Consider the following 16,844-nt stretch of genomic DNA (forward strand, 5'->3'; position numbering starts at 1 on the left):
TTTATCGCTCCTGCAGGGTGGGGATCTGCACTTGCGGTAAAACTTTGAAATGTTCTCCCATTCCTGTGTCATTCTCTACCCTGAGGTATAGCAGTAGAGGAGGATCCACCAGAGCATACACTAAAAGTGCAATTGGAGAGAGCAGAAAACCAAGGCATAACAGAGCCCTGAAGTCCAAGTGGTAGCATATCAAGTAGTAGGTGATCAAGAGTGTCAAAAGCAGCAGATAGGTCAAGGATACGGACTGAGTAAAAGCCTTGGATCTGGCCAGGAACAGGTCACTGAAGACTTGAGCTAAAGCTGTTTCTGTCAAATGTAGAGGGCGAAAGCCAGATTGTAGTGGATGAAGAATAGCTTGAAATGAAACAGTCAAAACAATGGCTGTGAACAGCTATTTACTACTACTACTTATCACTTCTATAGCGCTACAAGGCATACGCAGCGCTGTACATCATACACAAAAAGACAGTCCCTGCTCAAAGAGCTCACAATCTAAATAAGACAGGTAAACAGACAGAACAACTAAGAGGTAAGGGAATTAAAGAGGTGGGGTACAGGGCAAGTGAGTAAAGGTTAGGAGTCAAAAGCAATGTCAAAGAGGTGGGCTTTTAGCCTGGACTTGAAAATGACCAAAGACGGGGCTAGACGTACAGGCTCGGGAAGTCTATTCCAGGCGTGAGGTGCAGCGAGATAAAAGGAACGGAGTCTGGAATTAGCAGTGGAGGAGAAGGGGACAGACAAGAGAGATTTATCTACAGAGCGGAGTATCCGAGGGGGGGCGAAGGGAGAGACAAGAGTGGAGAAGTACTGGGGAGCGGCAGAGTGAATGCACTTATAGGTCAGTAAGAGAAGTTTGAATTGAATGCGAAAATGGATAGGGAGCCAGTGAAGTGACTTGAGGAGAGGACTAATGTGAGCATAGCAACTTTGGCAGAAATGAGTCGCGCAGCAGAGTTTTGGACTGATTGAAGAGGAGAGAGATGGCTAAGTGGGAGGCCGGTAAGAAGCAGGTTGCAGTAATCTAGGCGAGAGGTAATAAGAGTGTGGATAAGGGTTCTGGTAGAGTGCTCAGAGAGGAAGGGACGGATTTTGCTGATCTTATAGAGAAAGAAACGACAAGTTTTGGCAATCTGTTGAATGTTAGCAGAGAAAGAGAGAGAGGAGCCGAAGATGACCCCAAGGTTACGAGCTGATGAGACAGGGAGAATGAGAGTGCTATCCACAGAAATAGAGAAAGGGGGGAGAGAAGAGGTGGGTTTAGGGGGAAAGATGAGAAGCTCTTAGAACAAATATGGAGGAAAGTGGAAGGAAAAGAATTGAAAGTTCAGATAAAAGATGCTGGAGAGATTTGGTATTGGTTTGCATATGGGAATTTACATGTTCATTTACTCAAAGTAGTAGAACACTAGACTATAAATGTGAGCGAGACAGACTAGATCGGTCACTTGCTCTTCATTTGCATCATGTACTTTGTTTATCATGATGGGGTAACATGAAAGTACTACTAAAGATTTGGTATGGACATTGGTTCCTATCGAGATGAAGAGCCAGAACCCAGATGGTCCTCTCATGAGACAATACAATACCAGAGCTGACTGGGAATGTACTGCCAACCCCTAATGACTAACCACATCAGATGTCTTCTACCTGATTGTGTGGTTGATGATGATTGGATCAGGATGCTGCAGCAGGCCAGCAAGTTTCATTGGAATGTCAGAGAAACGCATTCGAATACAGTTGAAGATCTACCAAGACAAAGAAAATGTAGAATGTTTCTCCATACACACACAATGCAATAAAATACTAATTATCATCCTATTAAATACTTACCTTACAGCATGGTGCAATGCAGCAACAAACGTACGGCAGATTAGGTGCACTTCAAAAATTAGCCTGTTTCTTACCTGCCTGAAGTAGCGGTTGCAGTTAATGTACTCTTTTTCATGGCTGTCCTGCAGTTTGTTGTTCTTAATATACAGCCATAGCGCCTGCATAATGCTGGCACGAGTCTGTGTGTGCACACCCAGAAGCCGGGCCAGCCGGGGATCCAGTTTATACTGGGGAGGCTAGAAACAAAGGAGTACCATAAACTACATTTACACAAAAAGTCAGTCAGGGCCACTGAGAGACAAAGTCTGGCCTAGGGCAAACAATCTTCAGAGCCCCACTTCCTCCCACCCCCTACAGCAGCTATCAAGGGAGACTATTCTGCCAGCCACAGGTCCTTCTTCCTGCCGTGTTCTGCCTCCTGTGAAGTAAACTTGTTTCCACATAGGTGAAACTCGACAGAAAGAAGGACCCGTGGCTAACAGAGCAATCTCTTTCTATCGCCAGTGCTGGGCCCTGCTTGGAAGCTGTGCCTGGGGAATCCTCCCCCCCTCCCCCCACCTTTCAGTGGACCCATAAAAAGTAAATGCAAACAATTATATATAACAGTACTTTTTAAATTTAACTTTCAATTTAAGAAATTTGTGCCATATTTTTTAACTCCTCCATGCAGCCTTCTTTTTCATTCTGTCTCTTCTCAGGGAGCCATGACACTCAGCTTTTCCCCTTACTCCTTATGTTTCCTCTTGGAGTCAAAGGTTTACATTAAACAGATTTGATGGAACCTATACGGAGAGTGGCGCTGGATCTGTAAGCTTCACGACTTCGATCCCCACACCGCCCCGCTCTTGCCAATAGGAGGGAATGCAGATTTTCCAGTGGGCACGTCCACAGCAGTTTTCCGGGAGTGGAGAGATGGGGGGGGACGGGGACTATTTTTCTATTTCAAGTTCTGCGGAAGGAGGGAACCTGTAAATCTTTCCAAGAATTGTGTGCGAGCGGTTTGCTATCCCCCCCCCCCCCCCCGGGCCTTTTTGTCATATCTACGTCTTCTCACAGGTTACAGAGTCTTCGGGAGTGCAATGCTAAAAGAGTTACAATATAAATTCATTATGCGCTTGTATATCTCTCCACACAGAGCCTTTCGACCACCTTGAGACCGCAGGATGATTGTCGGAAGTGTCCGGGTCGGGGGGTGCATCTGGGCCATATGTTTTGGCTATGTCCTCCGGTGTGAACCTTTTGGAATTCAATGTGTGCTTTTGTATCTAAGCTCTGGGGGATTGAGTGGTGTGCCACCCCCACACTTTTGTTTGATGACTATCGAGGGGTGGGTTGGCGAAAGAGGGGGATGCTCGCGTTTCTTTGCCAAGCAACCATAATGGGGAAAAAGACTGTACTATCTGTTTGGCTACTGGCAGACCAGCCCGTGTTGCAGATGTGGCGGTCTCGGATGATATCCCTGAGTGCAATGGAGTGGAAAGATGTGGAGGACCTGACCTCACAGAGAGGAGACCGCTTGTTTCAATGCTGGTCTCCTTTTTGGGACACTTTGATGCCAACATCCCGCAGCTGGATTTTTGAATGGGTAGCGCCCACGAGGGAGGGTTGGGGAGGGGAGGTGGGAGAGGGTATAAGGGTAAGGAAGGGATTTGAGTAGTTGACTGTAGTAATTAGGGGATGTTATGCCAAAAGAAAATGTTGGAAAATGTTAAATCTGCTTTTGTTTTCTGTTATCCTCTCTTGTATAAATAAATATTTAAAAAAAAAAACAGATTTGATGGAAGCCATGGCAACCATAAAAAGTCAACTAATTTAATCCTCTTAGACAGTAAGATTTCCTCACAAGAGTTTTGCTTTATTCGGTGCTATACTATACAGATGGCCTGACTGAGTTGCTGCTGACATTTGGAGCAGAATGCAGTTACCTTCTGAATTAAAATCAACCAATTAGGAGGTCACTACCTAGTGCTGTTTCTCCCAAAAGAGTACACAAACAACAAAAGCAACACTTTTAAAGTTCTTTATTGATGACCCAACACGGGCCGTGTTTTGGCGCCTGCTTCAGGGGTCTGACAATAAAATGCAAGAATAAAAAACAACCACATGATACTTTGTTAATACTGTATGTTTGGCATTGCCAGATAGTTGTATTATTCCTCAGTGTTGAATGTTTTCAATAAAAATGTTTAAACATTAAAAAAAACCAACCATATGAATATACATGAACATAGATAAATCACTCTGAAACATTTAAATTTCTGAAATAAAAAATAGAAGATAAAACATGTATATGGATAATATGGACTTATTGCTAAAAACAAGAATAATGCAAACTCCATTGCTTACTAAAATAATAATAATAATAATAATAAATTTTAACATATTAGAACATAAATAGCATCCCACAGATAGTTAAATTAAGAATGTGTCACATATTGTATAGATGAACAGATTGTTAGATTATTAATTTAAGGTATGGATGTAATTCAAGATAATTGCAATGATGCACTATATAAATGTTGAAAAATGTCTATACAGAGTCAATGAAAACATAATGATTGAATAAAATAGATGACATGTAATGATAAAAAGCAAGCATGTATTGAATTCATTAGGATAGTACTGAGATATAAAAGTATTATTCTCACCAAGGAGGTACACAGTGAAATGTACTTGGAGTTAATTCAATGCCTGTGTAAAGAGATAGAAATACATCTTGAATGATAAAGCTAAATAGAGTATGAAAGGTCATAGGTGGTGACATGCTTAGACCAGTGAGGTAACAATCTTTAATAGTGAACTACGAGTGATAATGTACCTAGTTCATGATGGTATTAAAAATTGCATTAAAATGCACATAAAAAAAGATATAATAAAAATCTGATTGTTTAAAAACAAAAAGAATAAAATATATGTTCAGTTCTTCCAAGTGTTTTATTCTTTTGTTTTTTAAACAATCAGATTTTTATTATATCTTTTTTTTATGTGCCTTTTTTATGCAATTTTTAATTTTTCACTTTTCATTTTCCATCACATCTGACAAATAACCATGTTTCTTATGTGTCACGTTACCATATGTTTATTTTGTAACCATTTTTAAATACTGTAGGTACATTTTAATACATTAGAAAAAGTATACGCAATTTTGTGGCTGGATAAGGTCAACCACCAAGACCTCGGTGTCTTCCTAATACGCGTTATGCATACAAGGTATGGCTGTTGTTTTGAAACATGACAATCATCACAATTTATGTCCAAATACAGTTACACATGGTTTATTAGATAATGAGTTTCATATATACATAATGGATTATTTAATAATTTATGACATATGTAATCATGTTTCTTACTTGTGTTAAATCTGAGCATTTATTATGTCACCTGTGACGCTCTAACCATGTGATTCAACAACTTTGACGTGATTACATCATTTTTTTTATATTTACATCTTTTTTTCAAGCTTTCACTTTTAGAACCTACGTTACACTGGCTTAAAATGTTGTTCCTCACGTTATATCTCTGACATGTCCACATTACAAAGTATCGCTATTCAGATAATGACGTCATTACGCTTACTCTGCCTCATATACGTACAACTGTTGGCGCCTTTTTTGAACCTAAATTCTATGCTCGGCGTTTCTCTTACTTTCAGTTTCACTTTCAAGCATACGAGAAGGCTCCCTATAGAGCTACATTTTCGCAATTGCGACGAACGGCGATTTCTATACCACATGCTGGGGTAAGCATATACTTTTACTATTTTCCGATGCTTTCAATATGAGCATTAACCAGATATTTCAGCATTCATTTAGCTATTTTTATTATGCTCACATTGCCCTTCATTCTTTGGGCACCTCTTTTTCTTTTTAAGTTTATGCCCGGCTTTTATTTCAAGTACACGAGAAGGCTCTCTACAGAGCTGCGTCTTTGCCACCACGGCGAACGGCGTTCCTTTATACCGTATGCTGGGGTCAGCAGATATTTTCCAATGTTTTTAATATGATTAACTAGATACTCTAGTATCCACTTTTCAAGCCGATAATTTCATTGCGGAGTATGGCGTTTTTTATATACGTTGGGGTTATTTCACATATCTATGCCAATTAATTTATGGCGGTGCACAATGCTTTTTCAGTTTGTACCGGGGTGAGCATACTTTTTTATTTCGATGCCTCTAATACCATCATGAACTAGGTACATTATCACTCGTAGTTCACTATTAAAGATTGTTACCTCACCGGTCTAAGCATGTCACCACCTATGACCTTTCATACTCTATTTAGCTTTATCATTCAAGATGTATTTCTATCTCTTTACACAGGAATTGAATTAACTCCAAGTACATTTCACTGTGTACCTCCTTGGTGAGAATAATACTTTTATATCTCAGTACTATCCTAATGAATTCAATACATGCTTGCTTTTTATCATTACATGTCATCTATTTTATTCAATCATTATGTTTTCATTGACTCTGTATAGACATTTTTCAACATTTATATAGTGCATCATTGCAATTATCTTGAATTACATCCATACCTTAAATTAATAATCTAACAATCTGTTCATCTATACAATATGTGACACATTCTTAATTTAACTATCTGTGGGATGCTATTTATGTTCTAATATGTTAAAATTTATTATTATTATTATTATTATTTTAGTAAGCAATGGAGTTTGCATTATTCTTGTTTTTAGCAATAAGTCCATATTATCCATATACATGTTTTATCTTCTATTTTTTATTTCAGAAATGTAAATGTTTCAAAGTGATTTATCTATGTTCATGTATATTCATGTGGTTGTTTTTTATTCTTGCATTTTACTGTCAGACCCCTGAAGCAGGTGTTTAGCGCCGAAACACGGCCCGTGTCGGGTCATCAATAAAGAACTTTAATTGTCCCAGTCTTGAAGGCCCAGTGTTGCTTTTGTTGTTTGTATACTTTCTGTGTATGCTGTATTACCCTCTCTATCTGCGTCTCCCAAAAGAGTTCCATATCCAAAGTACTGTTAGCGTCAGCTGACCTGTGGATTGGGAAAACAGTCTCTCTCTCTCTCTCTCTCTCTCCAATCATCAGTACAGTGTACACTTATCAATGAAAAAATTCCACTGGCCCTTACCTGGTGATCCAGCATAAGCAGCAGAGTGCACTTTACATTAACATCTCCGGGCCTCTTCACCTGGAAACCATCTGTCTCCTGTGTGGTTGCCATCCTGTGCCACTGAAACCAGAGGCAGCACAATCCAATAGTAATTTCCATGGATTAAAAAAAGGCATTTATAACCATTCACCTGAAAGCCAAGAATTTTATGGGATGGTGTGATGAAATGCCTAGCCACCCGCCTGGGGCTAATCCTGCAGTCAATTGGAGGGTCTCTCCTCTGCCAGCACAGCTCATGTCCACCTGCACCTGACACTTATGCTCTGCACTAGCACCCTCCACCCCACCGACTGGGGCTCCCTTGCCTCTGGGCGAGTCTCCCACTCTCAAGATTTATTTATTTATTTGTCACATTTGTATCCCACATTTCCCCACCTATTTGCAGGCTCAATTCCCAAGTGATTTCTAGGTTACTGGGGCCACACTCCCAGGGGACCTACAGTTCCTAGAAACAGCACTCACAGATCCAAAACACAAACCACCAGGATTTTTAGGCAGTTCAGGACATCACTGGTGGATGCTGGGGAACTCCTATCCTGAGAGGTTGTTGGAGTCCCCAGACTAGGAGAGGGCAACAAGCCAGGAGTCTTTGCAGGAATATCATGCTGAAATGGAGAGACCTGGGCCATTGACTGTAGCAGTGGAAGATGGAGCCTCCAGAGGTAACAACTTAAAGTTTGGGGAGTTAAAAAAAAAAAAAAGCTGTGGATAATATGGAAGCCCTTTGGCAGGCGATCATGGTTTTGGATACCAACCTCAAAACAACTTTTTTTCTGCTTTAAGAACAGATTGTGGAACTATTTTCTCCAAAGTGAAAGAGCATGGATTGTTGACAGAGCAAGTATCACAGATGAAAAAGCTAGAGCTAACTTTTCTTAATGAAAGATCTGTGGTGGCTTATAGAATCAACTGAGGAAAATTAGTTTGAGATTTTTGAATTTCCCTAGGTCTCCAATTATTTCACCTATACAAATGATACAGAAATATTTCTTGGTGATTTTACTGATTTCATCAGAGAATATGTCTCTTGTAGTAAGAGCTCAGTATTTGAATTTAGGAGAGTCGGGAAGTTCAACCCCAGTGGGAAAAGCAAGAGGCTCTTTGAATATCACAGCATTCCTGGAAAGCTCTTTGGAGGACAATACAGCTAGAACGATTCTCCTAGTTCCTTCGATTTGGAGCATGATAGAGAATATGTTTTGAAGTTATTTCTGATATTTTAATGAACAGTTTTCTTGGCTCTACTGACACTGTTTACTGACTTGTCTCAAGTGACACAGAGGCATAAGGAAGGAATTCTTGGCAATATGTGCCACATTTAAATTTCCTGTAAAGTGTTGTATTTCGTATTAGACTTTTCTTTTTTTGAGCCAAAGCATATATAGCCGGTATATTGTGGCTACAGAAGGAATTGGTGTCATTGTTAACCCTGATGTACCAGCATGTCTGGTTGTAGATAACTGTTTGCTTCAGCTGCTACTCTTGGTTTGTTTATTTCTATTTCGTTTTTGGATTTATGATTTTTCTCAACTTGACCCCTGTCATAATTGTGGGCTAAATAATTCTTGTATTTTTTTCTTTTTGCTAGTTTCTGTTTCTTCTAATATGATTCTGTGATCTTTTCAACACATGGATAAACGTATATTTGATATTGTTGGAAAATATGCATAAAGAAAAACTTAAAGAAAAAAACCCTCATTATACAAGGCTCTGGCTCTGTTTACTAAGCCACGCCACCCCTTGTCTAACAGCATGCACTAAAAGGCTTGTGCGCCTACAGCGCGGCTTAGTGAACAGTGTTTTGAAGACATAAGTACATAAGCATCGCCATGCTGGGACAGACCAAGGGGCCATCGAGCCTAGCACCCTGTCACCGACAGCGGCCAAAACAAGCAATTTGTCCCGCCCATCCTAGAAATACTGTATTATTCCCTCGTCCATTCAATAACATTCTATGGCTTTTAACCCCAGGAAGCCGCCCAACCCTTTTTTGAAATCCGCTAAGTTAACCGCCTTAACCACCTTTTCCGGCAGCGAATTCCAGAGTTTAACTACGCATTGAGTGAAGAAAGATTTCCTCCGATTCATTTTCAATTTACCACACTGCAGCTTCATCGCATGCCCCCTTGTCCTAATATTTTTGGAAAGCGTAAACAGACGCTCCATATCGACCCATTCCATTCCACTCATTATCTTATAGACCTCTATCATGTCTCCCCTCAGCCATCTCTTCTCCAAGCTGAAGAGCCCCAGCCTCTTCAGCCTATCCTGATAGGGAAGCCGTCCCATCCCCTGTATCATCTTTGTCGCCCTTCTCTGCACCTTTTCCAATTCCACTATGTCTTTTTTGAGGTGCAGCGACCAGAATTGAACACAGTACTCGAGGTGCGGTCGCACCATGGAGCGATACAACGGCAGAATAATATCCATATTTTTGTTTTCCATCCCTTTCCTAATGACACCCAACATTCTATTTGCTTTCCTAGCCGCAGCAGCACATTGAGCAGAAGTTTTCAACGTATCATCAACGATGACACTAGATCCCTTTCTCGGTCCGTGACTCCCAACATTTTTATTTATTTATTGCATTTTTACCCCATATTTTCCCACCTTTTTGCAGGCTCAATGTGGTTTACAGAGTAAGGTTATGATAAAGTCAATACATGGATTAAATACAATAAGCTGAGGTAAAATAGGATTTAGATGGACGGGTGTTAGGTAGGTCGTGTGAGAGGTGTTTTTGGTGTACTTGGGTGGTTTAAGGGATGATTTGTATCATTGAGGGTGACTTTTGTAAGCTTTGTTGAAGAGGTGTGTTTTCAAAGTTTTGCGGAAGCTGGTTAGATTGTTCATGGTTTTCAGGGTCTTGGGTAACGCATTCCAAAACTGTGTGCTTTTGTACGCAAAGGTCGTAGCATAAGCCTGTTTGTATTTCACTCCTTTACAGCTGGGGAAATTCAGATTGAAGAATTTGCGGGCCGATCTTTTGGCGTTTCTGGGCGGTAGGTCCACTAGGTTTAACATATAGAGTGGGGCATCTGCGTGAATGATTTTGTGTACGGTTGTGCAGATCTTGAACTCAATTCGTTCCTTGAGCGGAAGCCAGTGAAGTTTCTCTCTTAGGGGCTTCGCACTTTCATATTTAGGTTTTCCAAAGATGAGTCTGGCTGCGGTGTTCTGGGCTGTTTGGAGTTTTTTAATGGTCTGTTCTTTACAGCCTGCGTACAGAGCGTTACAGTAGTCCAAGTGGCTTATTACTAATGACTGTACTAGGGTGCGAAAGATGTTTCTTGGGAAAAAAGGTTTAATTCTTTTGAGTTTACACATCGATTGGAACATTTTTTTCGTTGTATTCTTCATGTGGGTATCGAGTATGAGATTTCGATCAATGGTGACTCCAAGAATTTTCAGGTTTTCTGAGATAGGAAGTGTGCAGTGGGGTGTGGTTATAGTGGGGTAGTTGTTTGTGTTGTATTGGGAAGTGAGAACTAGACATTGTGTTTTTTCTGCGTTAAGCTTTAACCGGAATGAGTCCGCCCATGCTTGCATGATCTGGAAGCTCTGGTTAATCTCGTTGGTTATTTCATTTAAGTCACTCTTGAACGGGATGTAGATTGTAACGTCATCGGCATATATGTAGGGGTTAAGGTTTTGATTGGCCAAGAGTTTGGCCCTTGCATGACGTAGTTATGGTTTGGGTTCCTTTTTCCCATGTGCATCACTTTGCACTTGTTCACAATAAGCATCATCTGCCATTTAGACGCCCAGTCTCCCAGTCTCGTAAGGTCCTCTTGTAGTTTTTCACAATCTTCCCACGATTTGACTATTTGAATAACTTTGTGTCATCGGCAATTTGATTACCTCCACTAGTTACCCCCATCTCTAGGTCATTTATGGAATATGTTAAAAAGCAGAGGTCCCAGCACCGATCCCTGAGGGACCCCGCTAACTACCCTTCTCCATTGCGAATATTGACCATTTACTCTGTTTTCTATCTTTCAACCAGTTTTTAATCCACAGTAAGACACTACCTCCGATCCCATGTGCCTCTAATTTCTTCTGTAGTCTTTCATGAGGAACTTTATCAAACGCCTTCTGAAAATCTAGATACACAATATCAACCGGCTCACCTTTGTCCACGTTTGTTTACTCCTTCAAAGAACTGCAGCATATTGGTGAGCCAAGACTTCCCTCACTAAATCCATGTTGACTTTGTCCCATTAGTCCTGCTTTTGAATGTGCTCTGTAATTTTGCTGTTGATTATAGTCTCTACCATTTGCCCAGCACCGACGTCAGACTCACTGGTCTATAATTTTCCAGGGTCTCCTCTGGAACCTTTTTTAAATATTGGCGTTACATTGGCCACCCTCCAATCTTCCGGTACCATGCTCGATTTTAAGGATAAATTACAAATCAATAACAGTAGCTCCGCAAGCTCATTTTTTAGTTCTATCAGTACCCTAGGGTGAATACAATGTGGTCCAGGAGATATGCTACTCTTCAGTTTGCACAACTGCTCCATTACATCTTCCAGATTTACAGATATTTCAATAAGTTCTTCCAACTCTTCAGCTACGAATACCCTGTCCAGCACCGGCATCCCACCCAAATTTTCCTCAGTGAAGACCGAAGCAAAGAACTCATTTAGTTTTTCTGCTATTTCTTTGTCTTCCTTGATCGCCCTTTTACACCCCGGTCATCCAGCGGGCCAACCGATTCTTTTGCCAGTTTACTGCTTTAATGTATCTAAAAAAAAATTTTACTATCAGTTTTTGCCTCTAATGCTATCTTTCTTTCAAAATCCCTCTTTGCCTTTCTTATCAGCGCTTTGCGTTTGACTTGACATTCCTTATGCCACTTCTTATTTTCCTCATTTGGTTCCTTCTTTCATTTTCTGAAGGATTCCTTTTTAGCTCCAATAGCCTCCTTTTACCTCACTTTTAACCACGCCGGCTGTTTGGTTTTCCGTCCTCCTTTTCTGATGCGTGGAATATGTGTGGCCTGGGCCTCCAGGACGGTGTTTTTGAACAGCATCCATGCCTGTTGTAGGTTTCTCACCCTCTCAGTCGCTCCTCTAAGTTTTTTTTTAAACCGTTCTCATTTTATCATAGCTTCCGTTTTTAAAGTTAAACGCTAACATATTTGACTTCTTATGTTTACCTTTTTGAAAGCAAATTTCAAAGGCGATCATGTTATGATCACTGTTGTCAAGCGGCCCCTGGACTGTTACCTCCCATACCAGATCATGCGCTCCACAAATGACTAAGTCTAGAATTTTTCCTTCTCTCATCGGCTCCTGTACCAGCTGCTCCATAAAGCTGTCCTTTATTTCATCAAGGAAGTTTACCTCCCTGGCATGCCCTGATGTTACATTAACCTAGTCTGTATGGGGGTAATTATAATCATATTGGAATATGTAGAATATAATATCAAATACAGCAAATAATTCTACAATTATGCAAAAGGTATTGAAAGGTAAGAATGGTAAGTAAAAACGAAAAAATGTTGTGGAGAAAAAAAGACCTCAGTATTATCAGAGATACCTCTTTTTAAAGGCCACACCTTTTAATAGAGAGGGAACCTCATTAATCATAGGTCTGTAAAAAAAACTCCACCTTTTATATTTTCATCCTATCTGTACCATTTGCCTTATCAATTACCTATAGGTGAGACTTTAATGAAAAATAGAAGTAACCAATCAAATGTTACTTATCTTGGAAAGCCTTCCTTTAATTGATTTGCATAATTGATTGTAAGACACGTCAGCAGACGTCACACGGGTCTAGTGGAGGAAGAAGTAGATCGCCATTGTTACTGATATGAGATGGCGTACAGTTTGATACTTGGATGTGTTTTTGAAAGGATATTCCCCTGAAGGGCACGCACGGATTGAGAAAGTACATCAGCCTGTGGAAAAATAGTGTATATACATCATCCAAGATAAGTAACGTTTGATTGGTTACTTCTATTTTTCATTAAAGTCTCACCTATAGGTAATTGATACAGGCAAATTGATAAGGCAAATGGTACTGTCGCGTCTCTCGCGCTTGACGCGCTCTCGAGGACCTTGGCATACCTTCAGGCTTCTTCCCCGGGAGCGCGGGGTTTGTGAGTCCATAGGCCACTACCGTGGAGCGGCAGTGGCAGGCAAAATCACCTTCCAGGTAGAGAGGAGACAACGCTGGACCGGAACTCCGGACTGGAGTTCTACACAGGAATACTCGGAACTGGAACGCACCGGACGGGTGCGCACTGGAGTGGGGCCCACTGGACTGGACACACTGGAGTGGCCCCACTGGACTGGAACATACAGGAGTGAAACCCGCTGGACTGGAACACACTGGAGCGGAACCCGCGGAACTGGAACACCCTGGACCTAGGCTTCACCTACACTTGACTGCCTTCCCCCTCGGGTTGAGCCCTCAGGTTCTGGCAGCCGGTAGGACTTACAGGAACAGCAGGAAAGAAGATCCAGGAGTGCCCCCTGGCACCTAGGCGAAGGCAAGGCAGACAAGCAGGAACTGTCCGGGTTCTGGCAGTCGGCAGGATTCAACACAATGACTAGTAGACTGTACCCAGGCTAATAGGAACGCGATACCCAGGCAACCAGTCATACACAGGAACATACACAGAGCAAACTCAGGAGACTTAGAAAAGCTATACCCCAGCTAACAACAAAGCTGTGCCCAAGCTAACAAGTCATACACTGGAAACAAACACAGAGCAAACTCAGGAGACTTAGTAAAGCTATACCCCAGCTAACAACAAAGCTGTGCCCAAGCTAACAAGTCATACACTGGAAACATACACAGAGCAAACTCAGGAGACTTAGTAAAGCTATACACCAGCTAACAACAAAGCTGTGCCCAAGCTAACAAGTCATACACTGGAAACAAACACAGAGAACTAGCAGAGCTAGGCACAGGCTACAAGCCAGACGGTGCCTAAGCTAGCTAGTCTAACAAACATAGAAACTCACACAGAGCAAACACTGAAACTGTGTACAGAGCACTCTATACACCAGGACCTTTAGATGAGCCCGAGGGGGAAGGCAGTCAAGTGTAGGTGAAGCCTAGGTCCAGGGTGTTCCAGTTCCGCGGGTTCCGCTCCAGTGTGTTCCAGTCCAGCGGGTTTCACTCCTGTATGTTCCAGTCCAGTGGGGCCACTCCAGTGTGTCCAGTCCAGTGGGCCCCACTCCAGTGCGCACCCGTCCGGTGCGTTCCAGTTCCGAGTATTCCTGTGTAGAACTCCAGTCCGGAGTTCCGGTCCAGCATTGTCTCCTCTCTACCTGGAAGGTGATTTTGCCTGCCACTGCCGCTCCACGGTAGTGGCCTATGGACTCACAAACCCCGCGCACCTGGGGAAGAAGCCTGAAGGTATGCCAAGGTCCTCGAGAGCGCGTCAAGCGCGAGAGACGCAACAGAATGCAAAGGCCATGAGTTCGGCGAGATCATCAGTCCAGGTGGGCTACCTGCCCCTGAGTTCGTTCCCTCAGGACAATCCGAGGGTAACATCTACTTTTGACCCTGAACCAGCAAGAGCAGCACTCCCAGTGGGCTGCCTGCCCATGAGTTCGTTCCCTGTGGACAATCCGGGTGTAATTTCTGATTTTGACTCTGATCCGTATGTCAGCCCAGTTTCTTTTTTGGGTCCTTTTATGACGCTTCGGGAGTACCGAGATAAACTTTTGTCTGATCCAGCCCTGACGGCTACTCCTGAAGCAGCAGCTGAAAGAAAGCGTCTCTGGTGGCGTCTGGTCCGCCATAGCCCAGTTTCTGACATGAATCCTGCTATCTCGCTCTGTGAGTACCGCCTCAGACTTCTGGAGGAGCCAGCTCTGCGGGATACTCCTGAAGCTGAGGCCGAAAGAAGACGCCGGGGAATTCCTCCGCTCAGGTCTCCTCAGCAGAGCAGCCTGCGGTACCATAGCGGGTTAGTTCCTATTCGGGATTCCAGTCCACCGGCGCTGAGTCCAGTCCAAGGAGAGTTTCAAGTGGAGCCTTCAAATCCTGTTCGAGTGAAGCCGCCAGTTAAGCCTCTTGGGCTGGTTGTTGGCCACGCCTTCCGGACAGCTGATGGTTGTTTCCCTGATGGAGGGGGCTACTTAAGTCAGACTCTGACAGAACTCTTTGCTTCGGCTTCTGCTAGTGTGGATTCCTGAGTTCTGTGTCTTTGGATTGTGTACCTGCCTTGAACCCTGACTGGACCTGGACTTTGCTTTGCCTGCCGCCTGCCTTGAACCTCTGTTGGACCTGGACTTTGCTTTTGCCTGCCGCCTGCCTTGAACCTCTGTTTGGACCTGGACTTTGCTTTTGCCTGCCACCTGCCTTGTACCTCTGTTTGGACCTGGACTTTGCTTTTGCCTGCCGCCTGCCTTGTACCTCTGTTTGGACCTGGACTTTGCTTTTGCCTGCCGCCTGCCTTGAACTTCTGTTTGGACCTGGACTTTGCTTTGCCTGCCGCCTGCCTTGAACTTCTGTTTGGACCTGGACTTTGCTTTTGCCTGCCGCCTGCCTTGAACTTCTGTTTGGACCTGGACTTTGCTTTTGCCTGCCGCCTGCCTTGAACCTCTGTTTGGACCTGGACTTTGCTTTTGCCTGCTGCCTGCCTTGTACCTCTGTTTGGACCTGGACTTTGCTTTTGCCTGCCGCCTGCCTTGAACCTCTGTTTGGACCTGGACTTTGCTTTTGCCTGCCGCCAGCCTTGAACCTCCGTTTGGACCTGGACTTTGCTTTTGCTTGCCGCCTGCCTTGAACTTCTGCTTGGACCTGGACTCTGCTTCCTGCCGCAAGCCTTTGGTTGGTCCTGGGAGTTGCCTTTTGCCATCTGCCTGCCGCACATCCTGCGTCCAGCCCTGTCCTCCTTGGAGGTTCCAGCCCTGATTCTTCAGGTAAGATCAGAACTGTCTGGCTGCCAGACGTTGTTTGGCACAGGGGCTCACAGATCGTGGTATAAGCCTGATAGGTACAGATAGGATGAAAATATAAAGGTAAGTATGGTAAGTAAAAATGAAAAAACGTTGTGGAGAAAAAAAGACCTCAGTATTATCAGAGATACCTCTTTTTAAAAGGCCACACCTTTTAATAGAGAGGGGAACCTCATTAATCATAGGTCTGTAAAAAAAACTCCACCTATGATTAATGAGGTTTCCTCTCTATTAAAAAGGTGTGGCCTTTTAAAAAGAGGTATCTCTGATAATACTGAGGTCTTTTTTTCTCCACAACGTTTTTTCATTTTTACTTACCATACTTACCTTTCAATGCCTTTTGCATAATTGTAGAATTATTTGCTGTATTTGGTAATTAAAATTACCGATTATTATTGCGTTGCCTAATTTATTTGCCTCACTAATTTCCTTTAACGTGACTGCGTCCGTCTGCTCATCCTGGTCGGGCAGACGGTAGTAAACCACTATCACCGTCCTTTTCCCTTTTACACATGGGATTTCGATCCACAATGATTCCAAGAGGTCTTTTGTTTCCTGTAGAATTTTCAATCTATTTGATTGAAGGCTCTCGTTAACATACAATGCTACTCCTCCCCCAATCCGGTCCACCCTATCACTACGATATAATTTGTACCCCGGTATGACAGTGTCCCACTGGTTATCCTCCTTCCACCAGGTCTCAGAGATGCCTGTTATATCTAATTTTTCATTTAGTGCAATATATTCCAATTCTCCCATCTTATGTCTTAGGCTCCTAGCATTTACATATAGACACTTCAAGCTAGACTTGTTATACCTTATCACATCATGTTGATTACTTGACAGTACTATTTTACTATCTTTTGTCTGGTTTTTATTATTTTTATTTAAGGACATTGAATCTACTACAGTATCTTTTGC

General features: G+C 42.6%; 1 protein-coding gene across 1 annotated transcript in view; it reads right to left on the reverse strand.

Moving 5' to 3' along the window:
• Positions 1-16,844, reverse strand: part of SMARCD2 (SWI/SNF related, matrix associated, actin dependent regulator of chromatin, subfamily d, member 2) — a 234,228-nt gene that overhangs the window by 36,043 nt on the left and 181,341 nt on the right. Inside the window, exons 7-9 of the mRNA XM_030221750.1 lie at positions 6,955-7,056; positions 1,905-2,066; positions 1,648-1,745 (exon numbers count right to left, since the gene is read on the reverse strand). Coding sequence (XP_030077610.1) covers positions 1,648-1,745; positions 1,905-2,066; positions 6,955-7,056 — 362 coding nt within the window. The remainder of the gene's footprint in view (positions 1-1,647; positions 1,746-1,904; positions 2,067-6,954; positions 7,057-16,844) is intronic.

This window comes from Microcaecilia unicolor, chromosome 12 (genome assembly GCF_901765095.1).
Source record: "Microcaecilia unicolor chromosome 12, aMicUni1.1, whole genome shotgun sequence".
In the NCBI taxonomy this organism is placed as follows: domain Eukaryota; kingdom Metazoa; phylum Chordata; class Amphibia; order Gymnophiona; family Siphonopidae; genus Microcaecilia; species Microcaecilia unicolor.